The 26,455-nt window shown below is 39.1% G+C and overlaps 1 protein-coding gene across 1 annotated transcript in view; it reads right to left on the bottom strand.

The window, feature by feature from the left end:
- Positions 1-848: 848 nt before the first annotated feature.
- Positions 849-26,455, bottom strand: part of LOC131027339 (SNF1-related protein kinase regulatory subunit gamma-like PV42b) — a 49,860-nt gene continuing 24,253 nt past the window's right edge. The window contains exons 3-4 of the mRNA XM_057957366.1: positions 2,028-2,170; positions 849-1,810 (exon numbers count right to left, since the gene is read on the bottom strand). Coding sequence (XP_057813349.1) covers positions 1,147-1,810; positions 2,028-2,170 — 807 coding nt within the window. The 3' untranslated portion in view covers positions 849-1,146. The remainder of the gene's footprint in view (positions 1,811-2,027; positions 2,171-26,455) is intronic.

Here is a 26,455-nt window from a genome sequence, read left to right as displayed (position 1 = left end):
TACTGAACTTTTAGAAGAGGTTGAGTGATGAGATTATGATGTCATACGTAGTGCAAGGATGTGCAACGATGGGTGATAACACATTAAAAAAATTAATACTATTTTCTACTAAACAATGCAGAAGAGTTTATGTGATAAGATTATGATGTTATACGTAATTTTGTCGTATTCATGAATTGCTTTGTGTGAATGTATTTATTTAATAAACCAAATTATCAATAATTAAATATTTGTATTGTAATAAAGAGATTAAATTGTTCATTAGTCCTAAACATGTAAATCTTCAATTCGGGCTTGTATACGCAGAGTACATGGTATTTAATTCTTAAAGCAAAAAGTGTGCACGTTTGCATTGTAATAAATAGGTTTAAGTTGTTCAGAGAGACAAATTTGACAAAAACCTCCCAAAACAATCTCTATACATATAGAATTATAAGTTTGTCCAGAAACTAATCTTCTAAGGCTGAGTTCTTATTTTTAGGAAAGAGTGGCGTCTAATTCCACGTAAAAAGGTTCTACCAAAGTTCTTTCTTGTGTTGCCTTGAAAGTAGATAAAAATACAACTTAGAAGAATGAATCATCTGTTGCAACATGGTGGTCTTGACCTTAAATGAGAAAGGCCAGTCAATGGATCCTAAACTACAACCCTGATCGAATGACTCGTGAAGGAATTTATGGGTTTATGACTTAATCTACAATTTCTATCGAAAATGACTGAATAGACAATTAGAAAATTATGCACCAAATAACCAATTTGATTCCAAACCAGATTCTGCACAGGAATTTTCGATAAAAGTTTTCAAAGATCGAATGAATTGAATAGCATAAAATAATAAGATCACCTGATTTGGTTACAATTCAGAATTAACAGCCTTTAAAGGAAATATAGACATCCCACCTGTTTGAAGTCAATGAAAACATCTCCAAAATAAATGGATCTTCAGGTTAGTGAAATTTACTTGCATTTATAGAAACGAATTAAAAGTAATCATCTTTCCATATGCATAGATAAGATGGATATTAACACATGGTGAGAATAATTTTATTACAGCATATTAACACGAAGATTGATGATTTGCTTTCGTATATCAAATTATAACTGTATCTAGGCAGCCAAAGAAAGAAAGCGGGCTATCGTAAAATTTGTCAGCGTTCAGCAAAGCTGGTGGGCGATCTTCTGACAGCACCAATGATGTCTGAAAAGCTGACAACACCCATAAGCCATCCATTTTCATCAGTAACCCAAACGCGATGGACTTTGTTTGTAATAGCAGCTCCCATGACACTTGCCAAGGGAGTGTTTGGACGGACTGTCACAAGAGGTCTAGTGAGACTCTTAGATGCTAACATCTTAAAGAACTCTGCAACGGTCGTTTCTGGTTTCAACATCTTTATGTCCTCAAATCCCATGCCTCGGAAATGAGTTGCTGATAGACTCCCCACAAGTTTGCCTCCACAACCCCAACTTGGATGTGTATCTGAGCATGCCTCTTCTTCTTCTGGTTCTATAACTGCAAAGGAACTGAAAACAGGCTTGTGATGCATCAAGCGTAATGCAGCCATCAGTGTCATGTTGGATGGGATAGCCAATGCCACCAAGTTTGGATCGAGGAGACCCAGCTCTGATACTGTTCTCATTACACATGGTCCCATTTCATCCATATGAAGTAGCAGGAAACCTACCACGTCCGTTTGTGTAAGAAGACGAAATTGAGTTGTTTCATGAGGATATGGTGTCTCATGATATTCATTAACTGGAACTAGAAATCTATGCACTCCTTTGCATAGGAATTCCATTGCATCAATTAGCCTACAGTTCGGAACAACACAGAAAATAACATTTACGTTTAGTCCAGTCAATGGATACTGCAGTCATAAATATCCTTTGTAGACATAAATAACAATTAGAAAAGTTAAATATACATGCCATTAAATTGAATTCAATGATTTTAAATATTTTTGTAATGAGACTACACAAAAGAATTTTAAGTAGTACCCACAAATAAGAGAAGCGGAAAACAGAATACCTTGTATTTGGATCAACTGTCCAGAGTAATCTGCTTTCATTTGACTGAACAATTATATCTACAACAGTAGTTTGTAGGGAATTCTCAGCATCGCTCAGTTTCTCCCCAATATGCAGCACAACATCAAACACTGAAACTATTCCCTGCTTCCAGTCAATTGATTATTAATGATTAGCAGAGGAACTACGTATGGACTTGGTTGACGCATCACTTATACAATCAGTCTATACCAAATTGTTAACATCCACCTACAATTTCTTTGATTACAATTCCTATTCAAATATTCAAATAAAACTAATAAGTGTAGTTAAGATAGTCAACAAAATCAAGCAAGAAGTTACTTTACAAAGGATATACCATCTGCATACAATTTCTTGCCCCCTGACATTGTTATGTTTATTTGTCTCATATCCTGAAAGAATTGCGATAATTAGGAGGCTTGACCCTATGGTATATTTGAATATCCTCTTATAGACGATCAAATACTGGAAAAGAAAAGGTATTATTACCTTATTATGGCTTCCCCTTCCATTCAGTTACCTTATTTTTAAAATGAATATATATGTTAGAGCTCTCATTGTCTTTGCTAGCTTTGATCTTTTTACTCTCTTACAGTCAAGCTACCATTCTTTCAAGAGGCCATAACATGTTAATGTAATACCCTGACCAAATTCCCTTTCCTAATTTTTTGCAATCTTCACAAAGTTTTATGTTAAAACATTTCGTTGAACGGTTTGTACTTTGTATGCATATAGAGTTTGAGAGATTTAAAAATGTAATCACTGGAATTACATACTTTCTTCATACAAATTGAACTCGGTATTCATACATTTAGAGAAGCAATGTAACAAACAGTTTGCATTCATTCAGAATTACTGAATATATAAAAGATTAACATTACAGTCTGACGGTATACAACTTCAGATAACAGAATAATGCACGTATAATGCTCTGGCCTTAAAAATGGCAGAAATGAAGTACTCAGAATCAGTCACAGTTGATATCTCCCAAGACAACAATTCACCTCAGCAAACTCAATATGGATGGCGTTTAAATTCTGGGAAGTCCATCAATCCTAATGCCTTGCTAATAAGCTACTGTCAGCTCCTTAAAACGCTCATGTCAGCCTTAAAAGGGTCAGTGATCAGCAAGGATACCTTCCAAACCCACGAACTTCCTTTATCTGTTGTATGCTTAGTGGTAACAAGTGTCGCAACCACCAGAAATGCATCAAAAGCCTCCAGCACTACCAAGGATATGCCGCCTGGAAGATTATGAATGTAGCAACCAGCAAGAGGGATTCCATGTCCATCGATATGCAAATAAACACGTTCAGCAGTAGAAATAAGCCTCACATCCCACTATGGAAAAAATACTCACACCCAGCCAAAAAATAATAGTATATATTCAATATGCTTTCTTCTGGATTAGACCATGTAGAATTTTTATTGCCAACCTTTTGAATCAAACACTATGATCCTTCATCAGGGCATATAGCAAGAGAAGAGAAGAGAATAGTATATATATTCACCAAAATCTCTCCCTTTGGTGTCCCATTCTTATTAACTGATTTTCCCTTATGGATAGCCCTGAAAGTGCAAAACCTTGAATAGACCTTTGACCTATAAACTCAGAGAGAATTAATAACTTATTATTTCCCTGCAAACCTCTGATAAATTATTTAATCTTAAATCGTACTTGTGTGATTCCACCTGCAAATTAGATAGAGTATATGTCTCACCACCGAAACCAATTCCCTAAGGGTTTTCCTTCTAGTGTTTGCCTCGATGAAAGCTTCAAGAGAATAGAATCAAGCATATACAAATGAGCTTCCAATTCACCTTTTACATTTTCCCAGTAGAACATTCGCCAAGGTACTTTTTGAATTCTCACGTAGAATAAATTAGTAAGGCACTTTTATAAAGTGACTTTATAATATTTGTCCTTTTAAATCACTAACCATTTGAAATTAATTAAAACAAAGTCATCGGGAAAATTATTGGACAATTTTATTTAAATATTAAATTATTCTCTAATAAGGCCCTAGATTAGCTTACCAGAATTGAATAGGCTAAAAGGGGTACTTCCGTCTACTCTGCGGAAAGGGAAATTACAGTTAACCAGTTTTTGTCACTGGAAACTCCTTCAGAGATCCAGTTTTGTATTTAGTAGCTTCCTCTTCATTCAAAAGAGAGATGCGATGAGAGATGCGATGTCAACATTTACGGAAAAAAGTTTGCTCAGCTGAACTATGTGATAAGAGGGTTTCTCCAACCAGCAGAGCCTTGATAAAGAAACAAAAGCATTTCATGTTCCAAGTCATCTACAAGGATCCTATTGAATTCATAAAGTTTTGGTGAGCTTCTTCTTCTTCAGATTCAATGTAAGGGAATATTACAGTTAGCCAGTCCTTGTCACTGGAAACTCCTACAGAGTTCCAGTTTTGTACTTAGTAGCTTCCTCTTCATTCAAAAGAGATGTGATGCCAACATTTATGGAGAAAAGTTTGCTCAGCTGAACTATGCGATAAGAGGCTTTCTCCAACCAGCAGAGCCTTGATAAAGAAATAAAAGCATCTCTTGTTCAAAGTCATCTACAAGGATCCTATTGAATTCATAAAGTTTTGGTGACCTCTTCTTCAGATTCTAAGTAACAAGTTTTAATTTCATCAAAATTTTCAGAGCATGAATAATATGCTACAACGTTTTTACAGCTTGCATGTCAGATTATACACATATATAGCAAGATTGGCATCATGATAGTACAACAGTCTTCTCTGCCTATGACACATTTTAATTTTGCACATTTCTCCTGCATCAAGTTTTTGAAATTTATTTGTAAGGCTTGCCAGAAAGTCAATCATTTGTATTCATCCAAACATTGACATAATTTCTTCCTTTCTGCTTATAATTTAGTTGTGTTGAAAAAAGATTGATAATCAAAATGACAAAACACTTGGTGGAGGAAGCTCGGGATATAAAGTCACTTAAGTGTCAAGTCACAATATGCCTCAATGTTAGAAAGGAATCATAAGGTCAAACTATATGCAATGTGCCCTTTTTGACACCCATGGTGCATGGGGCTCATTTCTCTAATCCACAGCTATTTAGTGAATGGACTGTCAACATAGTGATAGGAGTAGCATAGTTGGAATTGTAGTTACTTTCAGTTAGTTGTCACCAGAATAAAGGTGGATGTGGTCAGTCAACTGTTTTAGATTGCATCGATTGAGAAAAGGCTTTGATAGTTAACTGTTTGGAACTGCCTTAATTTGAAGAACTAATTTGTTATTTAACTGCCCAGTTTGGGCAACTAAATTTGTCAGTTAACTTGCCAGGTTATTGCCAAGATTCAACATATGAAGGATCTCTTGCCTCTAATTCAGGTGCACTGGGAAAACAGAGCTTGAATTATACACTTGAAATCTAACAAAACAAAAATCATTTCTTTTCTTGGGCTGCACATTGTGTTTCAGCAGCTGTGACTTGGAGATGAAACCCTTCAATTGTAGAGATTAGCCTTATTGAGGACAGAAACCCTTAAGCAGTAGGCCAAAATTCAGACCCACATCTGGAATACCAATAGTGTCCAGTTCTGCATGTGAGTGTGTTTGGTAAGATGTATCAGCTTGATGAATCTCAATTTGTGTATGTTCTATTTTGAAGAAATATATAAAAAAATACAAAAAATTTACTGTTGTAGTATTTCTAGGTTTGTTTTGTGCATTCAGTATAGGTTATTATAATGGTATCAAAGCTAACATCTTGCTAGCCTGTGAATCATGGAGGGAATTTTGAGAATTCCAACAAAAGGAAAGAGGGTAGATCTTTTCCAAGACATGCTAATGGAAATTTGGAGCTAAGATAGAGTGATCGAGCTATTGGGATGAAAGTTGCAGCTTTAGAGTAGCAAGTGAAATCAAAATCTGGTAAGAAAATCACAGAGAGAAGGAAGATCAACTACAAATAACCAAGTGACAGTTATCCCATTTCAAAGCTTGCCAAACCCATATTTTTGAAAAAAGATGAAGAAACAGAACATAAGACAATAACTACAGACAAGATAGACACAATCCTTGCGCAGTATCAAAGTAATGCAAAAGTTTCAAAGCTACAATTTCTTTTGTTAATTACTTGGAGATACTTGACAAGATGCTTCCAAATTGGAAAGGGTATAATAGTGGCCAAAAAGACAACAAAAAAGAGTTGAAGCTCCTACTTTTGATGGTGATAGCAACGACCTCTCCCATCATGAAAGTGTTTTTATCAATACACAATCAGAAATCAGCAATTCATGTTGAATGTAAAATTCAATATTTGAAAGAGATATTCCATGTTGGCGGCAATATTGTACATGGAAATAAAACTAGTTAATTAAGTTGTAATTGTGTTGGGTAGTTGGCAACCGAGGGGTGGCAGTTGCGGTGCGACGGTTGGCGCTCGCACCCCCTTGGCATCTTTATATACTTCCGAATGTAACTTGTGTAGGACACTTATGAATGGAATAACATCTGATATATTGCATCTGATATCTATGGCATTATTATTCGGCATTACGTGCTTTATTTGTGTACTTTAAGTTATTCACCCGAGAGGGCAAACATTTGGCGTCGTTGCCTAGACGTACTTGGGAATGGAAGACATGGATGGCACACGGACACGATGGGCCTACCCGTTGGTGAAATAAACCCAGAGGACGACAACGCGCGAACAGAACTTTACACAGGAGAAGACATGGCAACGAGAGAATTTTCAATTCTGCTCCAGGTAGCCATCCAGACCTACGTCCGACGAGAGGCGGCGGAGGCGGAAATCCCACCAAGTGCCGTGTGGACAGCTCTGGAGGTTAGCCCGACAGTAAACCGGTTGATGAACCACCTCCCCCGGTTGCTTGCACAGGCATCGTTGGCACAACAGGCTCGCCTGGAGGAGATTGCCCAGGAAGAGCGACGCCAACAGATCCTTCGACACTATGAAGAAAACAGTCGATGGGAAACGAAACGGGATGGCGCCAGGCCAGGAGGGAATTGAACCTTGAACTTTTTATATTCAAATAAAAAGGTCATTGACACAAGTTGTATTTGAGCAAATGAATTAATAAAGACGTGTTTTGATTTATGTATTGTGAGTTATGGAAATGTGCAACAATTAATGCCAAACCTATTGAATAAAGATAGAAATAAAAAAGCAGAAATGGACGAGTGGGAGGCCACGCAGAGGGCCTTGATTCTGGAGCAGCAAGTAGAATGTAGACGGAGGCTAAGGCAACTTACCGAAGGACGACCTGCCGAAGGGTGGCCTGAGGGGAACCAAGGAGGTGTCACGGAGGGTGCAAAAGCCGATGGAAATTTCTACGCGTCGCCAGAGCATCGTAGGCCGCGGAGCCATGAAGAGTTTCTGAAAGAAACAAGGTTACGGCGAAATCTAGTCAAGGAGACTCGAGATCAATTTAGAAACTTATCCCTTACACCACGGAGTGAAGATCACCAATGGGAACTAGGAGTGGGCGCGAGTGAGAGCGAAGGGGAGGGCAACCGTACGGGTGTAGGTGCCACACATGACAGGCAAAACACCGTACCTCCAGTCGCCCACGCAGGACACACCACCGGCGCCACCGGAGGAAGCAGCGCAGGGTCACAGACACAGACACAACCGCCCCCAAGAAGACGACCCGGGATGGTGAGTAAACAAAAATTGCCAAAGTTCACAGGGGACGGCAAGGAAGACCCTTTACGGCACTGCCGTACATGTGAAACCATTTGGTCCGCCAACGGAGTGACAAACCAAGATGACTGGGTACAACAATTCCCAGCCATGTTACGTGGAGTTGCCATAGATTGGTACTCCGATGTGGACAAGCAAAAAGTGGCCACGTGGGCCAATCTACAGAAGGAATTCACGGAGTAGTTTCGGTTGCTCCATGATGACAATGAAATTGTAACGGAGATATACAGTACCAAACAAGGTACCAAGGAGACAGTACGGGCATACAACAGGAGGCTGAAGGAATTGCTGGGTAAAATGGAAAGCCAACCAACAGAGGGATTGAAGAAACGATGGTTCGTTTAAGGATTGAAATCCTCCCTACGAAAAAAGATGAAAATTGTACCCTCGACGTCATATGACGACGCCTATAATAGGGCGATGGACCTAGAGAGCGAATACAAAACATCAAAGAAGAAAAGTAATAAATATTCATCTGACGATGATGAAGACTCTGATGGGGAAAGCAGCAGCAGTAGCGAATCGAGTAAAAAGGTGCACGCTCTCCAAAAGGACATGGAACGAATGCTGAAAGAATTCAAAGCTATGAAGGGGAGTACAAGTAAGACTGAAGAAAACGACGTGTGGTGTACTGACTGTAGGAGTGACGGACACACCAAGGGGTCCTGCCCCAAGAAGGCTTTTGCGATATTTGTCAAATTGCGGGACATTTGACAAAGGAATGTCCCTACAATATAAAAACCAGGAGCCAACAAGTTCTCTTCACGCAAGAGCAGCCGGTCGTCGGAACTTCGCAAACCAACACAACGGCATCATCTGGAGGTTACCGAGACAACAGACGCAGCGGCGGAAGGAATAGCAACAATAACAATAACGGAAGCCGTATCCAGTATGACGCCAAGGGCCGACCAATTATCCAATGTAGGGCCTGTAATCAGTGGGGGCACTTCGCCCGTGATTGCACGAAGGAAGCCACCCCTCAACACCTCTGTCGATGGTGTGGGCCAGGCGACCATGAGGACGCAAATTGCCCACAGGCAGGGGTTAATCTCCTCAACATTGAGAAGGCTGAGAAGACTGGTGAGAAAGAAGTACTGGTGATCACCCGCGCCCAGATGGAAAAAGCCACTTATCCCAACCCCCGTACGGAGAAGGAGAGATTACGGGAGGCAAAGGCCAATATTGAACGTGAGATGACGGCCGAACGATGGGACAACAAGGTGGCGAGTACATCATCTCGTACGGAAGCGGAAAATAACATCATTGGGCAAGTACTGCAGATGGAAGTACCTATAAGGGTAAAGGACCTTCTAGAAACAATGCCACAGTTAAGAACCGCCATTTTTAGTTCCATACAAACCACTGCGCAGGCACCTTTGCGGGCCACACAGGCGGAAGTTCCAGTCAACCCCTCGGCTGACCCAATGTTGTTGGCCTTAAATAGTGGTCGGCATCCTGTTGTAGTAGAGATGGGAATTCTCGAGGCTATCCTCAAAGACACCATCGTGGACGGAGGTTCGAGGGTGAATGTACTGCCAGAGGATACGTGGAAGAAGCTGGGGAAGCCAACACTATGGCCACCCACGTTCAACTTGGTAGGTGCAAACCAGCACGACATCAAGCCACTCGGCACCCTGATGGCCCAGTCGGTCACCATCAGCACGCAACCTTTCATACTAGATTTTGTGGTAATCCCACTCAAGAAGAAGGGGTACGACGCCATCTTAGGCAGAGGGTGGGTGGTTACAGCAAAGGTGAACCACGACTGGAAAAAGAACACCCTTTCTATGGAGAAAGGGGGCGAAAGTACACCATTGATCTGAGGACCCAGGTTGTTGATGAGGAATTGGCATCATCTTCGGAATCGGAGGATGAAGGAAAAGGCGACCCGAGGGACGAAGGACGGGGCTGCAGGGAGCCCAACGACGAAGAGATTCTCAAACTAGGAGAATGCTCCGAGGATGAGACAGGGTCATTGAACGGACTCTTCCACTGGCAAATGGAGGATTATGAAATGTTCCAGAGCTACAGGCTCGAAGTAGAGGAACCAAAGCAAGTAACAGAGGAGGTGTACCTGCCAGAATACATAGAATATTGGAAGGGAGACGCCCCAAACCTCGATGACGTAGATAATCCGAAGATCAATTGTGTCGGCAACGATTGGAACCTTGTGTGGAAGGCCGCAACTTTCAAAATCTTTATTATTCTTCTTCTTCTTATGTACGGGAAGGAGACCGTGGTCCCTATAGAATTTGTGGTTCCAGGTCTTCGGATGGCCATTGAAAATAGATTGGCCACCAACGGGCCCAAATTGAAACCCTACCACGCGAAGCGCGCAAGGGACCCGAGAGCCCAGAGGGGGACTCGAGAGGATGGAAGGGGACTCGAGAGGCCGAGCAGGTGACTCAAGAGGCACAGGACCACAGCAGGAGACTCTCGGGCGAGGAAAACCGAGAAGGATGAAGGGCGATCCCAAAGGCATGGGACCCGTGCCGAAGACTCTCGACAATTAGATTTTTTTTTTAAAAACCACTGTACGGTCGTACAGCAGGTGACCGTACGACTGGAAAAAAAGAAGAAAAGACGCAACCGCACAACCACGCAGCCGCTTTGTCGTCAATGGTCACTGTACGGTTGAACTGCGTTGGGCGTGCAGAAGGAGGACCGTACGGTGTGCACAGTTGAGCATGTTGTCCGTACGGTAAGGAGGGTGTCGACCACATGGGAAGGTGGCCGCACGATTGGAGGTGTCAGTGTTGTTGTTGACCGTACGGGGAGGTTGTATGGCCGGGGTGCCATCGGGGACATTACAGTGAAACCAAAAAAAAAAAAAAAACGACGACGATGACCAGATTGAAAAATTATTCGATGACATCTGGAGCCAAGACACTGAAAATATTAGAGTGGAGAAGAAGGGTTTTGACATCATAAAATATCACAGAAATGATGTGCGCTGCCCCAAAACCCCAGTTTATTTTTTGAGCTACAGTACACTTGTTGGAGTTGGGCGAAGGGCATTAGAGATGTCACGGTAAGTGTTGTTGTTGTCCATACTGTGAGAAAGAAGCCTACAGCTAAGCATTGGCGGGGAAGCCATGAGCCGTAGAGGGAGACGGATTTGGAGGTTGCGAACAAACAAAGTTTGAGGGAAGGCATTGCTGACACGCGAAGTCATACGACACCAGAGAGTTATTCAGTTCAGTTATCAGCCTTTGGGGAGTGTGATGGAGGATTTGAGGTGTCTCGTAGCCTTTGTGATAGAGGGTTGTGGCCACCTCCAGGCATGAATGGTACGCTTTGAGGAACTTGGAGTATGTCTCGACTGGATGTGAGGTTGCCTTGGTGGATGCAGAGAGGGCTCGGGAGGAGCTGATCACCAAGTTGGAGGCAATAGTAGCGTGAGACGTAGCTCAACGTACCCAGGAGTTGGATGCCGAGAGGGCGGCACGGGTGGCTATCGAGGACAAATTGGCTAGGGAGATAGTATCATTTGAGTAGCAGTTGGTGGACGCTGAGACTGAAACGCGTGTTTTGCAGACAAGTTTGGTTTAGGCACATAAGGACTTTGATGTCAAGAAGCAATAATGGTGAAATCCACACTTGAGCATCGAATGGTAGCAGAAAAGGGTTTTCAGGCGAGGACGCAGCAAGTGTATAAGTTCCGGGCTCGACTGGCGTCAGCAGTTCTGTTTAATGTCATCTCTATTTTGTATTAAGTCATTCGGAGATGACTTCTTTTCTTTTGGGGGGGATGATGTTGGCGGCAATATTGTACACGGAAATAAAACTAGTTAATTAAGTTGTAATTGTGTTGGTTAGTTGGCAACTGAGGGGTGGCAGTTGCAGTGCGACGGTTGGCGCTCGCACCCCCTCGGCATCTTTATATACTTCCGAATGTAACTTGTGTAGGACACTTATGAATGGAATAACATCTGATATATTGCATCTGATATCTATGGCATTATTATTCGACATTACGTGCTTTATCTGTGTACTTTAAGTTATTCACCCGAGAGGGCAAACATTCCAATGGTTTCTAGTAGCATCCAAGAATAATCTATCAATATTTCATACCTTGAAAAGATGAAACCATTACCATGTGAGTTCGAGTATGAAGATGACGATTCAAAATAGCAATATGCCATAGAAGAGTATATTGTTCAATATGAACTTGAGCAGTTTGCAGAGGACTTCTTTGGGTTCACTATCTCATCCATCAAGGGTGTAACATGCAACAAGATATCTTAGTTATGCTAGCCTAACCTTTTATCATAGTTGAGGAAGCAGCAAAATTTTTTGAGCCTCAACTATTAGTGGCAATTGGACCAAGCTTGCAACATTTGATTGATATGGTAAAGGGTATAATTTGAGGAAAGTAACACATAGATCCTTTCTCTCAAGCCCAAAAAAATTGTTCTTGCATAATGGTTTTGGAATCTTGGCTCATTGGAGGCGTCTACCTAAAAATAATGTACTTGGGAAAGACCAAGGGTACTTAGACGTCCAACATTGTTGTGAGCAAGAAATTCCAAGGGTGGATTTGTAATGTCCCCTTTTTGACACCTATGGCATGTGGGGTCCATTTCTCTAATCTGCGGCTATTTAGTGAATGGGTCATTAGTATAGGAGCAGCATAGTTGGAATTGTGGTTTCTTTCAAATAGTGAGGACTACAATAAAGGTGGGCGCATGGTCAATTACCTGTTTGGGATTGCATCAATTTGAGGAAAGGCTTTGACAGTTAACCATTTAGAATTGACTTAATTTGAGGGACTGCTTCGTCAGTTAAATACCCAATTTAGGGAGTTAGATTCATCAGTTAACTTGCCTGGTCACTACCAACATATGAGGGATGTCTTGCCTTTGATTGAGGTGTGCTAGGAAAGGAGAGCTTGAGTTATATAATGTGTTGGGCAGAGAAGGGATACACTTGTTTGATGTTATGTTTCAGCAGTTGTGGCTTGGATATGAAACTCTTCAAGCATAGAGATCAAATATCTTGAGGAAAAAATTCTCAACCAGCAAGTCAACATTCAAACTGACATCCAGAATACTTGTAATGCCTAGTTCTTTATGTAGGCGTGTTTAGTAAGTTGTATTAGTCTAATGAACCTCAATTTGCTTATGTATTGTTTTGAAAAAATATTAAAAAGTTGACTATTTATTGCTATATTATTTCTCCATTTTTTATTATTGCTATAGTATTTCTAGGTCTGTTTTATGTGCATTCACTATAGGTTATTGTAGTGGTTATTTTTGGATTATATTCTATAGGAATGGAAAATACATATTCATATTTCGTTAAACTATACACTACAACCTAAATGTAGTTTTTACATTTACCTAAGGAAGACCTATGATGAAATCCATGGACACACTTTCCCACTTCTAGTTGGAAATAGGCAATGGTTGTAACACTCTTGGAGGAAAAGCATGCTCTATTTTATTATGTTGACAACTTGTGCCAATATGTTTGAGAACATCTTCATCAAGGCCCTTCCAAGAGAATCTTTCATCTATCTAAAGTCTTGTAACTTCTTAGGTGTCCAACCATTGGTGCATCATTCAAGGCTCTCAAAATCTTCTCCTTCATCTTAGATTTGAGAAATAGGAAATATTTATTCTTACGTAAAATGAGACGATCTGCTACTAAATACCTATCATCCTTTACACTTTCATCTAAAATATTAGTAGCAAAGGTGTTCTTGGTATATTTTTCCATGATAGGAAACCTTCCAATCAGAAAAAATAACAAATATAAGCAGAAATTAGGCATGAGAGAGAGAGAGAGAGAGAGAGAGAGAGAGAGAGAGAGAGAGAGCATCAACAACTACATTGTTTTTTGTACTCTATATCAAAATCATAAGCTTGAAGCACACCCATTTTTTGGTTGATCATTCAAGTTATGTTGACCAAAAAAGAACTGCATACTATTATGATTTGTCCTCACCACAAATATTCCATGGACTAAGTATAATCTTAGCTAATGCATGCACAATGGCTAGCACTCCTTGTCGTAAATAGTAAAAAACATTCTAAATATTTCAACATTTTTCTCTCAAATGCTATGGGCTGTCCCTTTTGCATTAACATTGCTCCAATTATTTCTATTGAAGCATCACATCCTACAACAAATGGTTGTGACAAATCTAGAATAGCAAGTCCAAGGCATGAACTTGTTACATTGAGTTTCTCGAAAACCTCAAGTTGTGTCAATCAATGTGAAAGCTCCCCTTTCAGTAGTGTCAATTATGGATTTGACACCTATGAAAAAACCCTAACAAGCCTCTAGTAGAGGCTACAAAGGCCAAAGATGGCTTGAATCTCCTATTGATCCACCTAAACACCTTGAGCACTAATAGCATGGCTCAAGTATAAAATCGCTTTAACACCAAACTTACACTTGGATACCTTTGTAAAGAACACCTATTGTTCTGGAATTCCAAGGGTTGCATCAAAATGCCTCAAGTGATCTTCCTAGGGTTTACTATATATCACTATATCATCAAAGAATACTAAAACAGATTTTATCAACTAGCTATTGAATACCTAATTCACGGCTAACTAGAAAGTGACTGGAGCATTTGTCAAACCAAATGAACAAGAACTCAATGTATACAAAATGGTACCGAAATGCTAACTTGTGCACATACTAATCTCACAAATGGATCAAATGGCAGCCTAATCTTAGGTAAATATTTAAGTACTCCATCCAGTTCATCCATAATTTCATTGATCCTCAAAATAGGATATCTATTCTTGATAATCTTCTTATTCAAGCCTCTTTAGCTATGTACATACCCATTGTGCCATCCTTTTTATTCATCAATACCACAAATGATGCACATGAGCTAGAACTAGGCCTAATGTGACTTATCTCCAAAAATTCTTTTTTTAGCCTTCTCTTTTTCTTCTTTGTATATTTGAAGATTGATGTAAGGAATGATCATGATAGGCTTAGAGCTTGGTGCTTGTTGGAATCCCTCATGCAATAGAAAACCTAGACTAATATCATTAAATAACAATGCTATGCTTATCCAAAATGGTTTGAATATCAGCAAAATAAGAGTGGTTCTTACCCAAAGTTGAAGAAATATGCATGCCTTTCATCACAAAGCAACTAGTTGGTCATGCAACTTGTCCCTTGTAGAATTTCCTCTCTATAATCTTGGTTGTGATCACTTGCGGTGACACATTAGGAATGTCTCAGAACACCATATCTTTCCTTGAGATTTGAACTTTAGTTTCATGGACGGGTAATTCTATGAAATTTTCCCAAGGGAACAAAACTATTAAACTTCCATAACCATATATATTTCTCCTAGTCCCATAAGGCAGAAATGATCACATACCCTTTAATAAGCAAAGGATAATTTGAGTTGTCAAATTATCTTGGTGCATGGAATAGTAAATCCATCAACAACACTAACATTGAAGTTGGCAAAATCTTCATCTTTCAATCTTTTCATAACCACCAAGCCTTCATCAATGTAGTTATTGGTAGTCCCACTATCAATAAGAACCATAACCAGCTACTTGATAACTCCCTATAAACCCTAAATCGATGATAATGTGGTGCCCACAAAAGAGCAGCAAGTGTGCCACTGCTTATTCTTGAATCCTCCTCCTGAACTTCTCTAGCTCATGTTCAATGATTTTCTCCTCTATAGCTTGCCATAGCTTAGGTTCTTCAAGATCCATCTCATCATATGATACCACCTCAATGTAATGAATTTGGCCCTTGCCAAGGCATTTGGGACTAGGTTCCCATGACTCCTTGGGAGAGAAGCACAAAATTGTCCTCCTAAGTTCATTTTTGGTGTGATCTGTTGTTTGTAACTAGGGTTATGTATGGGTTCGGATTGCCTTAAGGCAACATCCGAACCCCCTTTAGGTCCGGGCCCTATCCTAGGGTAACGTGACTTTAATATATGCCCAGCCCAATCCTAAACACACGCCACCTAATTAAATTAGCGCCAAAAACCAAAGGAGGCCGACTTGCAATCAAGGATTTCAATGTGTATAAATAAGAGACATTTGCAAGTCTATAATCATCAAGTTCGAATCTCATACAAATGCAAATTAGCTCTGCTGTGCGAATTCTTCAAGAAGGGTGCGAACTTTAACTTCAACGAAGAGTGCGAACCTATCCAGATTGGTGCGAAATCGTCCAAGAGGACATAGTGGATTTTGATGCAAGTTTTGAAGCATGCAAAGGGACAGATCTGATATGTGAAGATTAGATTCAAGCTAAGTATTGTACTTATGATTTAGAGGAGAATATATAATCTGACCTATGGGTCTTTCATGCTGGGTTTTTCCTCCTTGGAGGTTTTCCCAAGGTATGCTTGTTTGTCTACTGTTTTATTTCTGATTTATGTTGGCTTATTAAATACTGCAAATCTGATTACAATCTAGGGCATAATTAATTTATGTTGGCTTATTAAAATACTGCAAATCTGATTACAACCTAGGGCATAATCAATTATATAAATCTGATTAACATACCTAGGGTTTAAAATTACAATCCAACTTCTTTGTTGTAAATGGCTGCAATGTGGCTTTCTAAGGGTATGAATTGAAACCCTCCTATAGTCTAGTAGTGGCTATTGGCTAAGATGAAAATTTGTTCCTTGAGATGGCTCAAGTCTTGAAGCTCTCTTAATAGCTTGTTGAAGTAATGTTGGTGCAAAGGCCATACTATAGCTCATTTAGAACTACAAAGAGAAAAATGATCCTCTTTTTTGTTATGTTGAGCACCATAACTACAACTTGATGAAATTTTTCTATTTTCGCATCTACTCAAGTCTATTGCCTTATTCTAACAAATCTCTGAAATACTCTTCTTGGTCCTTCTATTTAAATAGGTCTTGCAGCCTCTAGCTAAATTCCTCAAAGACGTGCACTTGTGTGTAACCAAACCATGGTACCACCGATCATAGGCAATGGCTTCCAAATGTAATCTAGCTCCTTGCATCTTCTTCATCCATAGGGATGAGTGTCAAGAAAGTCTAAATTTTGCAACCAAGTCCAAACAAATATCTTGCTACTGCCATCAAAGGTGGGTGCATTTAGGTTATTCACCTTTTGTTTCAATTACTAAACTCTTTAATGTTAAAATCTCTTCCTCAATCCCTCCAAGGAATCAATGAAAAAATGAAGGCTTTGAATCCTTTGTATTAGAATATTGTAATGTTTCTTTAATGGTCATCTCAATCTTCTTAGTCATCTTTAGTTTATATTTTCAGCTTCAGTTTACGATTGTTTCATTTAGAAACATCGTCTTGTATTTGTCTATTTAAGGAGACTTTGTCTCCATTGTTTAATACATCGAACATAGAATATTTTAACGTGGTATCAAAGCCGGTTTCAGCCTGTCTCCCTCACAAGGACTTAGGATTATGGGAAGGCTTTTTTGGTTCTTTGTTTTGATACGGATTTGCAAAGGCGGGTTTCTATGTTCAAACCCATGAAGGATTTTGACCTGTCTTCTAAGAAAAGATCGTGTAGGATTTTTGCATGCAAAATTTCGTGTGCTCTTTTGGAGCTATAATTCGAAATTTTTGTGGGTTCGTAGATCTATGTTCATGGGCAATTTGAGTGTTGCATTTGAAGATCATGGAGGTTTTCTTATGTTTTTTCGTGCACACAGATTTTTGCTTTCGGTTCGTGACTATGGTGTTTCAAATCTGCAACCCGCATGTGTATTCTACATTCTGCGACCTAGGGTTTTAGATCATGTGTACCTTTGGTCTAGGGCTTCGTGGAGTCGGGCCTTGTTTGATGTCTTCATCTCCCTAAAAAAATGCAACTAGGGCACGCAATCTGCCTCTTTGTTTGGTCGCCTGGAGATGTTTTGATGGGTTTTCATAATTTTTTCCTTAAAAAATTTCTAATGGGTTTATAATTTTTTCCCTTCAAACATTATTGGTGGGTTTTAATATTTTTTTTCCCTTAAAAAACTTTTGAACAAATGTTGCTGTTTTAGGGTTTTTACCGTTTTTTCTAAAAAAACGATGCTTTGTAATCTTCAGTTTCTCGGTTTGGCAATTTTTTCCTCAAAAATTATGGCTTCTTGCACTCTGTTTTGGGGCATCATGCTCGTCTACAAAAGTTTGTGGACCATTTATGTTATCCAGAAGTTCTCCAGATTTTGACAAGGTCAATGGCAGGCTCATGTCGTAGAACATTCTGAGAAGAAGGGGTCAGCCTTCTCTGTTTTTCTTTGGGTAGTTAGAACGATGACATGACCATTAAGGGAGGTTATTAGAATATTGTAATGTTTCTTTAATGGTCATCTTAGTCTTCTTAGTCATCTTTAGTTTATTTAGTCATCTTTAGTTTATTTAGTTAGTTTCTATTTTCAGCTTCAGTTTACGATTGTTTCATTTAGAAACATCGTCTTGTATTTGTCTATTTAAGGAGACTCCGTCTCCATTGTTTAATACATCGAACATCGAATATTTTAACACTTTGGATTTCCCTTGATATTCTTCAAAAAGTCTATTGAGCAACTATGTGAAACTAATCTCAAGTTCCTTTCCTTCTTTTTGTAAAGCAAGTTTTGGGATGGAACTAACTATTGGTTATTTATTTGGAGATGAACCTTCTCCTTTGGTATGTCCTTGATTCTACAAAGAGGTGGCAATGGGCATGTTATTCTAGATTTGTAGCAACAATGTCAACAACTTGGTCATTCTTTCTTGGCCCATTGTCAAGTACTTTGTCATTTCGACCCATTTGGATACCTATCATAGTGTTTTGAAATAGTTCTTCAACCACAGGGCTGAGTGTTAAGTAAGTCTAAATCTTGCAACCAAGTCCAAACAAATATCTTGCTACTGCCATCAAAGGTGGGTGCATTTAGGTTATTCACCTTTTGCTTCAATTATTTCTCTTACCATTGTAATTGTTTCCCTAACCTCTTTAATGTTGGAATCTCCTCCTCGATCCCTCCAAGGAATCGATCGAAAAATGAAGGCTTTGAATCCTTCAGATGTTTTGGGGTGGAACTAATTATTGGTTAGTTATTTGTAGATGAACCTTCTCCTTTGGTATGTCCTTGATTCTACAAAGGGGTGGCAATGGGCATGTTATTCTAGATTTGTAGCAACTACTAATGTCCCCACTTTGAAATAGAATTTAATGGTAAATATTGATAATAAAATTTAAATTTAAAATAATAAAAAAAAAATTAAAATGAGAATATAAAAGAATATAATTAAATAAAATTAAAAATTTAATTAAGTTAATGAATGGACAAAAGGCATGAAATGATAAGTTGTGACTCTCCCAAATATGAGGTACAAAAGGGAGAAGAGAGCCTCATTTGAGAGGGGATAATTTGGGGAATCAGAAGTGCAGAACTGACTTAAATAAGAAATTCAGATCTGATTGTGAAAGGTCGTGTCCCTTTCAAAGGGCAGAAATAATGAAGAGTTGCACTCTTTCAAAGAGTGCTAATGGTGAAAGAGTGTGTCTCTTGCCAAAGGGCATACATGATGAAGAGGTGTGACTTCTCCCTCACATTGAGAGATATGAAAGAAAGGAATCAAATCATACAGTAACAGGACCGTCGATCAGTTCAGATCAGAACTGTTATTAAGTTACAGGCAGCAACATCTTTTTTCTTGGTGGTATGCATAGGAATGCGCTTAATACGTATGTTTAATACGAAATCTTATAATGTTTCTACTGTCATATCCCCCCCCCCCCCAAATATTCTGGTTAGAGGAGTTTTGAATATATTCACGTTTTATTATGAGCAACCGATTGCAATTAAGAGTATCACTGCCTTAAGGAAGAACAATCAGATCGAAGAATGATTAATTAAATTGGTGATAGGAACCTTAAACAAACAACCAATAATGATTGACACTACTAAACAATAACAATAGAAGAGATTATCAAGGCTGCCAGCAGGGATAGGAAACAGGAGCAAGCAGTGACAGGTACGTATATGGTACTTTCTGATCTAATATTATAATATGACAAAACAGCATCTTCCATATCATAATCATATTTGTATATCACTGAATCTGAACTGCTGTTTCTACTGTCATATCCCCCCCCCCACCCCCCTACAATATTCTGGTTAGAGGAGTTTTGAATATATTCACGTTTTATTATGAGCAACCGATTGCAATTAAGAGTATCACCGCCTTAAGGAAGAACAACCAGATCGAAGAATGATTAATTAAATTGGTGATAGGAACCTTAAACAAACAACCAATAATGATTGACACTACTAAACAATAAGAATAGAAGAGATTATCAAGGCTGCCAGCAGGGATAGGAAACAGGAGCAAGCAGTGACAGGTAGGTATATGGTACTTTCTGATCTAATATTATAATATGATAAAACAGCATCTTCCATATCATAATCATATTTGTATATCACTGAATCTGAACTGCTGAATGTAATGTTAATTAAATTGATGGCAATAATAACATAAAAATGAAGAAGCAATTTAAAGAAAATTTCACATAATATCACTGTTTTAACACAATATATATTTACATCTCTGTCAATGAACCCAAGGATGAATGAGGCAATCAAATTCCGTTTGCACAATTTGTTATCATATAGTAAGGGAATAATGGCAGATAATGATTAATACAAATTAATACTAACAGGAAGCATTAATGACAATATAATGTAAAGGGATTTGTGACAACTAAGATTATCAGAATAGAATTAAATAATGAATATAATTGGAATAACATAAATGGTTCATTACCTATGTTACCCCGAGTTTCCAAGATGGGGACGGCAGGGGATGGGGGTACATGTTTCCGGGATGGTGATTTTTTTTGCCAATTTTGGGGACGGCTAGGGGACGGCAAAGGGGACGGCTATATAAAAATAGGGAAAATTAAAATACATAGGTAAATTTAAAATATTCATATGAAAACATGGATAAAGCATGCGCATATACATTATAGAACCTTGACATATAAGAACTAGCAGAGTTCTTATGCCAAATTTGTGTTAAATTGACAGTCAAAGTCAAATTGCTTATAGAATTCATTGTCAAAATTCACTGTCAATATGCAGAATTTATGGGGACGTCCCCTAGGAGTTCCCTATCCCCAGGACAGGGACACCTGGAAAAAATACCGGGGACACGTCCCCGGGTAACAAAGTTCATTACATATGAGGGACCCTCTCTCAAGTATGCCACTCCATAGTAGATGCCTATGTAATGTCCCCTTCTCCTTAGTACGTGGACATTCACGAGGTTGGCCTATTATTTGACCCTCGTAGGCCAAGGAGTTGATAAGGAGGTCGACTTGGCAGCTACTTATGACTTCACATTTTATTTCTACATGATTCTATGGTGAGATAAGGAGATTACACATATGATGTCTTAATTGCACTTTATAATATAATGTTATTTAATAATATCTAAAGTGCAATTAAATTAATAATGTGTAATAAAATAATAAAGTGTAATAAAATAATATGAGTTTGTTTGAGGAGAATCTTCTAGAAGGGGACCAATCAATTGGACGAAAAGAATAAATAGAGGGGGTTGGTCCATTGTTGATCATTGGTTATTTGACATCTTCTCTTGTGTTTAGACTTGTGGAGCCAAGGGTTTCTGCAGACTTGATCATTGGGAACGATACCTCCCTTTGATTGCATAACTAAGGTGGTGAGAGATCCTCCAAAGGGTTGCAGCTGAGAGTGAAGGATATCTCAATCCTTTATATTTGTGCTTATTGAGTTTTCATGGCATCTTCATGGTAGACAGGTTTGGGAGTATTCAGCTCATCATTATTTGATACTTTGTGCATCGATTCTATTGGGGAGGCTAGGTGATTCTCCTTGAAGCATTTTGAAGGAGAAATAAGGAGGTTGCAGGTTGTATAGCAGGTCTGAAGCAAAATCGAACCACACCTCCATCCCCCCACAATTTTGCTCATATCTTATTTTTGATGCATCGATTTCTTCCTAGATTGGAGCGCCCACCTATGAGGAGTTAAACAATGACACTCGTGGCTTGAAAGGAGTCCAAGGAGCTGTAAACAATTAATTACTGTCATTCACATCTGCAGCAGGGGCGATTTGAAGAGTAATTCGATTTGGCTAAGGGGAGGTTCAAAGAGGAGAGATATTGCTTGCTTCCTCATTCACAGGCCTAGGAGCTACTTCCAGGTTCATTTGGCATTAAGATTTCATTGTATTTCAGTTTGTATGCATGAATTCATGGCTGCTATTTGTCTTCAAACATTCTGAAAATTATTGTTGAATAGCCAAGAGTCTTGGCCCTTGTGTGGACGTTGTAATCAGCCTATTGTTTCTAAATAAAGGAGAAATAAGGTTGCATCTCATTCAATGTTGTTATATTGTTGCATGACAACTGTTTGTCAAAATATTAGTTAGCTATAGTGTATATTTCTTGCATTTTGATACATGTAATTGTTAATTTTAACACTTTCAAATTAACTAAACTCAGAAAATCAAAATTTGTTTACTAATTAGATTAATTAAATCAGAGATTTATAGTTTCAGATTTAAGCACTGTGAAGAAAGAGAATGAAATAAAGACAAGACACAATTACCTTGGGAAAGCCTCCTAGGAGGAAAAACCCAGCCAGAAAAGATCCTCGGATCTGATTATGGATTATGGTTATGCAATCATTAAAACACTTATCTCAAGAACTTGTAGAAGTAGATGTTGCTGTCACAGAAAGAATGGCAGATTGGTTGGCTGTCATATGTGTGTTGGTTGCTGCTGGCTTGCTGCTCCTTTAACCCAGATTTGCAGACCCTCAAGGAATTCGCACCATCTTCACTAAGTTCGCTGACTTCTAATGATGGAATTCACACCCCAACTGGCAGATTCAAATTGCTGATATGGCAGATATAATTTCTGTAGATGCAGATGTAGACTTTCTTCCTGAAGTTCGCATTATCCAGACTTGTATGTTTCGCATGAAGTGAGAGCTAAAAATGAATGATTTGTGATGAGGGTTGAATGCTCATTTATATGTGGAGCGAACCCCTTTAACATGTCGGCTTTGCAAAGTAATTAAAAACCTTTTAATTATTTGATTCATTAATTTGCTTAATGCGAAATTTAGGATAGGCCCTATCATGAGGCATGTAGACTTTAGTGTAGCGTGGAGGTGAGGCGAGGAGATATAGGGCCCAGCCCTTATGCGTTGGAGAAGGGGCTGGCCCCCTTACGCGGATTCCAATGTTGCCCAAGGCAATTGGAATCCGCCGCCCTAATTACAAACAACAGTAATTGCATCAGAACACACAAAACAATTGCACATTCATCCTAGAGGGTTATCTTGTTGCTTGGTAGCTCTTGCAAGTCATCATTTGATTGTAAGTCGAAGTTAATGCTGTCAAATCAAGTCTGAAGTATTATATCAGTCAAAACTGCATAACATGCAAGATTATTCAACTGTCCAGAAAACCGCATAACATGCAGGTTATACAGTCTAATACCCTTAAACAGCAGATTGGAGGTTAGGAAACAATTGTTTGTTGATATTCCTTGCACACTTCCAATCATATATGAGCAGGGGATATTACAGCCTAACCCTTGCCACATGGAGCCAAGGGGAATGTAGCATCTACTCTTGGGCTTAAGAGAGGAGGTGGCTGAGATAAGGGGGAACAGCAATAGGACCCCTCACCGGGCACGCCACTCCATGATAGATGCTTAACACCTGCTACATGGAGCCAAGAGGGATGTAGCATCTGCTCTTGGGCCTAGGGTGGAGGGTCTCTTGGACACCCTATCCAACCAGCCTACCCTAGTGCACTAAGAAATTGGATAATAAAGAATGGCAACTAACCTACAATCTGATTTTATCTAACAAATATGATACTAATGGTAATTAATACATTAAAAGTTTATATCACTCAATCTAATTCATTAGCTTATGTTTCAATCTATAAGTATTACTTCATATATGTTCTCTAATTTTGTGTTGCTGGAAAACAATATACAAAGGTACTCCCATAAACTTAATTACCTATTTAAGATTAGGGCAAATTTAGGCTAATTTAGGGTACAACTTATTAGGGGGCATTACAACTACGTCAACAACTTGATCATTCTTTCTTGACCCATTGTCAACTACTTTGTCATTTCAATCCATTTGGACACCTATCATAGCATAGAAACAAGACTCGAACTCGACGCGGACTTGGCAAGGCTGATCTGAATCGGGACTTGGCAAAAAACCGGCAAGACTCAGCAGGACTCGGCAAAAACTCGGTAGGACTCAACAAAAAACCAGCTTCTAGTGAGTCTCACCTAGAGCGAGTTCCTGGAGAGTCTCGAATCCCTGAGACTCAGCTCAGCCGAGCCCTGGCGAGTCCTAGAACTATGTATCATAGTGTTTTGAAATAGTTCTACTCTTTCCTCCTTTGTCTTGATATACATGTTTGTGTTTTTTCACAAGTTGGCAAGTTCACAACTCTAATACCATTGAAATGTCCTATGTCCTAGACTAGTTGCACACATTATATAATCCAGAAAAACCCAAATAGAAAACATTTTTTTTTCTTTTTTATTTATTTACAAACACATACAATCAATGGAAAACTATATGACTAGTTTGAGACAGCTCACTAGGTGCACCCAACATACAAAGTAATCTCCTTTGAAGCTCTTGAATAGTCTACAACATGCAAACTGAATGTACTAGTGGTCCTAGGGATGCTAAACAACCCTGTTGTTGCTTTATTCTGCACAAATCTATAGTTGTTCTGCTCCCCTGATTGTCACTTGAGGGTTTTCATCCCCAAGAGAATAGTTGATCCGCCTAAAGTTTTTGTCCCAAGTGTTAAGTTGTCATAGTAGCATCAGAAACTGAGTTATTGTTTTTTAATTTTTAAAAGTTGCCTCTCTTTTTGCCCTCAACACCTCTTATAACCCATGAAATACTTTTTTTCACCCCATTCCTCAATTATAGGTAGTTTCCTCCTTAATCAGTGGCAATTCCAAACAAATAACTAACCACACTTCCAACTTTATTCCAATTCCAACTAATCAAGATAGTGTTGGGACGGGTATGATGCCAAAACACACATGCCTTATTCTAGTATGCAACTATCTTGATTTTTTACTGATAGATCCAACGAATGCTCAACAGGAGAACACAAAGACACAACTGCTTCATACTTAAAGACTCAACTGCATTATTTCAAACATATAAATATTTAACTGAACACTTCATAATATCCAGTTGTTGTCAAAGCACTCATCTAGTGCTGCAAATTAAAGGGGACTATATATATTATAGAGAGAGAGAGTGTATGTGTGTGTGTTTATTGCTATAGTATTTCTAGGTTCGTTTTATTACTGTTGTGGTATTTCTGCATTTGTTTTAAGTGCATTCAATATAATTTATTAAGCAGTCGGTTAACTGTTTGAAATTGCCTTGATTTGAGGGATTGATTCATTAGTAAACCGCCCAATTTGGTGAGCTAGATTTGTTAGTTAACTTTCCTAGTTACTGCAAACATTTGAGGGATGTCTTGCCTCTGATTGAGGTGCGCTGGGAAAGGAAAATTTGAGTTATATAATGCACCCAGAAAAGAATGGGGTACACTTGAATTTGACAAAACAAAAATATTCTTTTTCCTAGGCAATACATTGTGTTTCAGGCTTTCAGCATTTTTATTTTCTTTGAAAAGATGTTGATTGAAAGGACAACTTGACAAAGCAAAACACATGTTTCTTGCTGATGAGAAATCTGATTTGAATCTTTCAATGTTCATTCAATACTCAGTCACAATGTTCTCGAGGGTTTGACATTTGAAACAAAGCATTACAACATGAAAAGGTAATTATAACTGAACCAACAACCAAAGCATTAAAATACCTCATATATGCAATATTACATAGCTGTTCAGACTTGCTACAGCAGAGTCAAAAATGGACAATCAGCTGCAAATGCAAAGATGACCATCATGTCCAGACCATCAAACCAGCTTACTCCAGAGAGATTAATCCACTCTAATGACCTCAAATCTGTGTCAGAACGTCTGCAACAACAAGTTAAGGGTGCTGGTCATGCTGGGCAATAAGCCAAAATATTCAAATCCTCACCTTAGAGGCCAATATCAAACAACAACCTCAGCAATCACTCCCTACAAGATTGAGTGCCAACTAGGAGGAAAAAGCATCCACAAAATCAACCATAAACCCTGTTACAAATCCCAAAGCAACCCCACACTTGTACAACCCAAAGTTCCCAGGCTCGGACTCGGCAAGGCTGACTCGACTCGTGACTCGGCTATGACTCGGCAACGACTCGGCAATGACTCGGCAAAATAAAAAAACCCTTGAAATTAAGAGATTTTTAACAGTGATAGGTGAGAGTCAGGCGAGTTATAGGTGAGAGTCAGGCGAGTTATGGTCAAAACTCGCTAAGTCCGAGTCCCGAGTCAACAAAACTCGCCGAGCTTGGCTCAACTCGCCAACGCGGCGAACTCGCCTGACTCGCGGCGAGTAGGGGAACTTTGGTACAACCACTTGAAAAGGGTCAAAATCATCATTAGCAGAAAACCACAACAAAACACCTTGCAAAGGATTGTCTAGCCTTGAGGATTCTTTTGGTGCAATACTCAGAACCGGGAAACCAACCCACAAATCCCAGCATGCAAAATGGAGATACAGCCAGCCTTGGAGGAATGTTCAACCAACTTTGAGTCACCTGCAATATGCTCAAA

Source organism: Cryptomeria japonica, chromosome 3, assembly GCF_030272615.1.
Source record: "Cryptomeria japonica chromosome 3, Sugi_1.0, whole genome shotgun sequence".
Taxonomy (NCBI): Eukaryota; Viridiplantae; Streptophyta; class Pinopsida; order Cupressales; family Cupressaceae; genus Cryptomeria; species Cryptomeria japonica.
The sequence above is the reverse complement of the archived record's forward strand: the minus strand, read 5'-3'. Positions and strand labels throughout refer to the sequence as shown.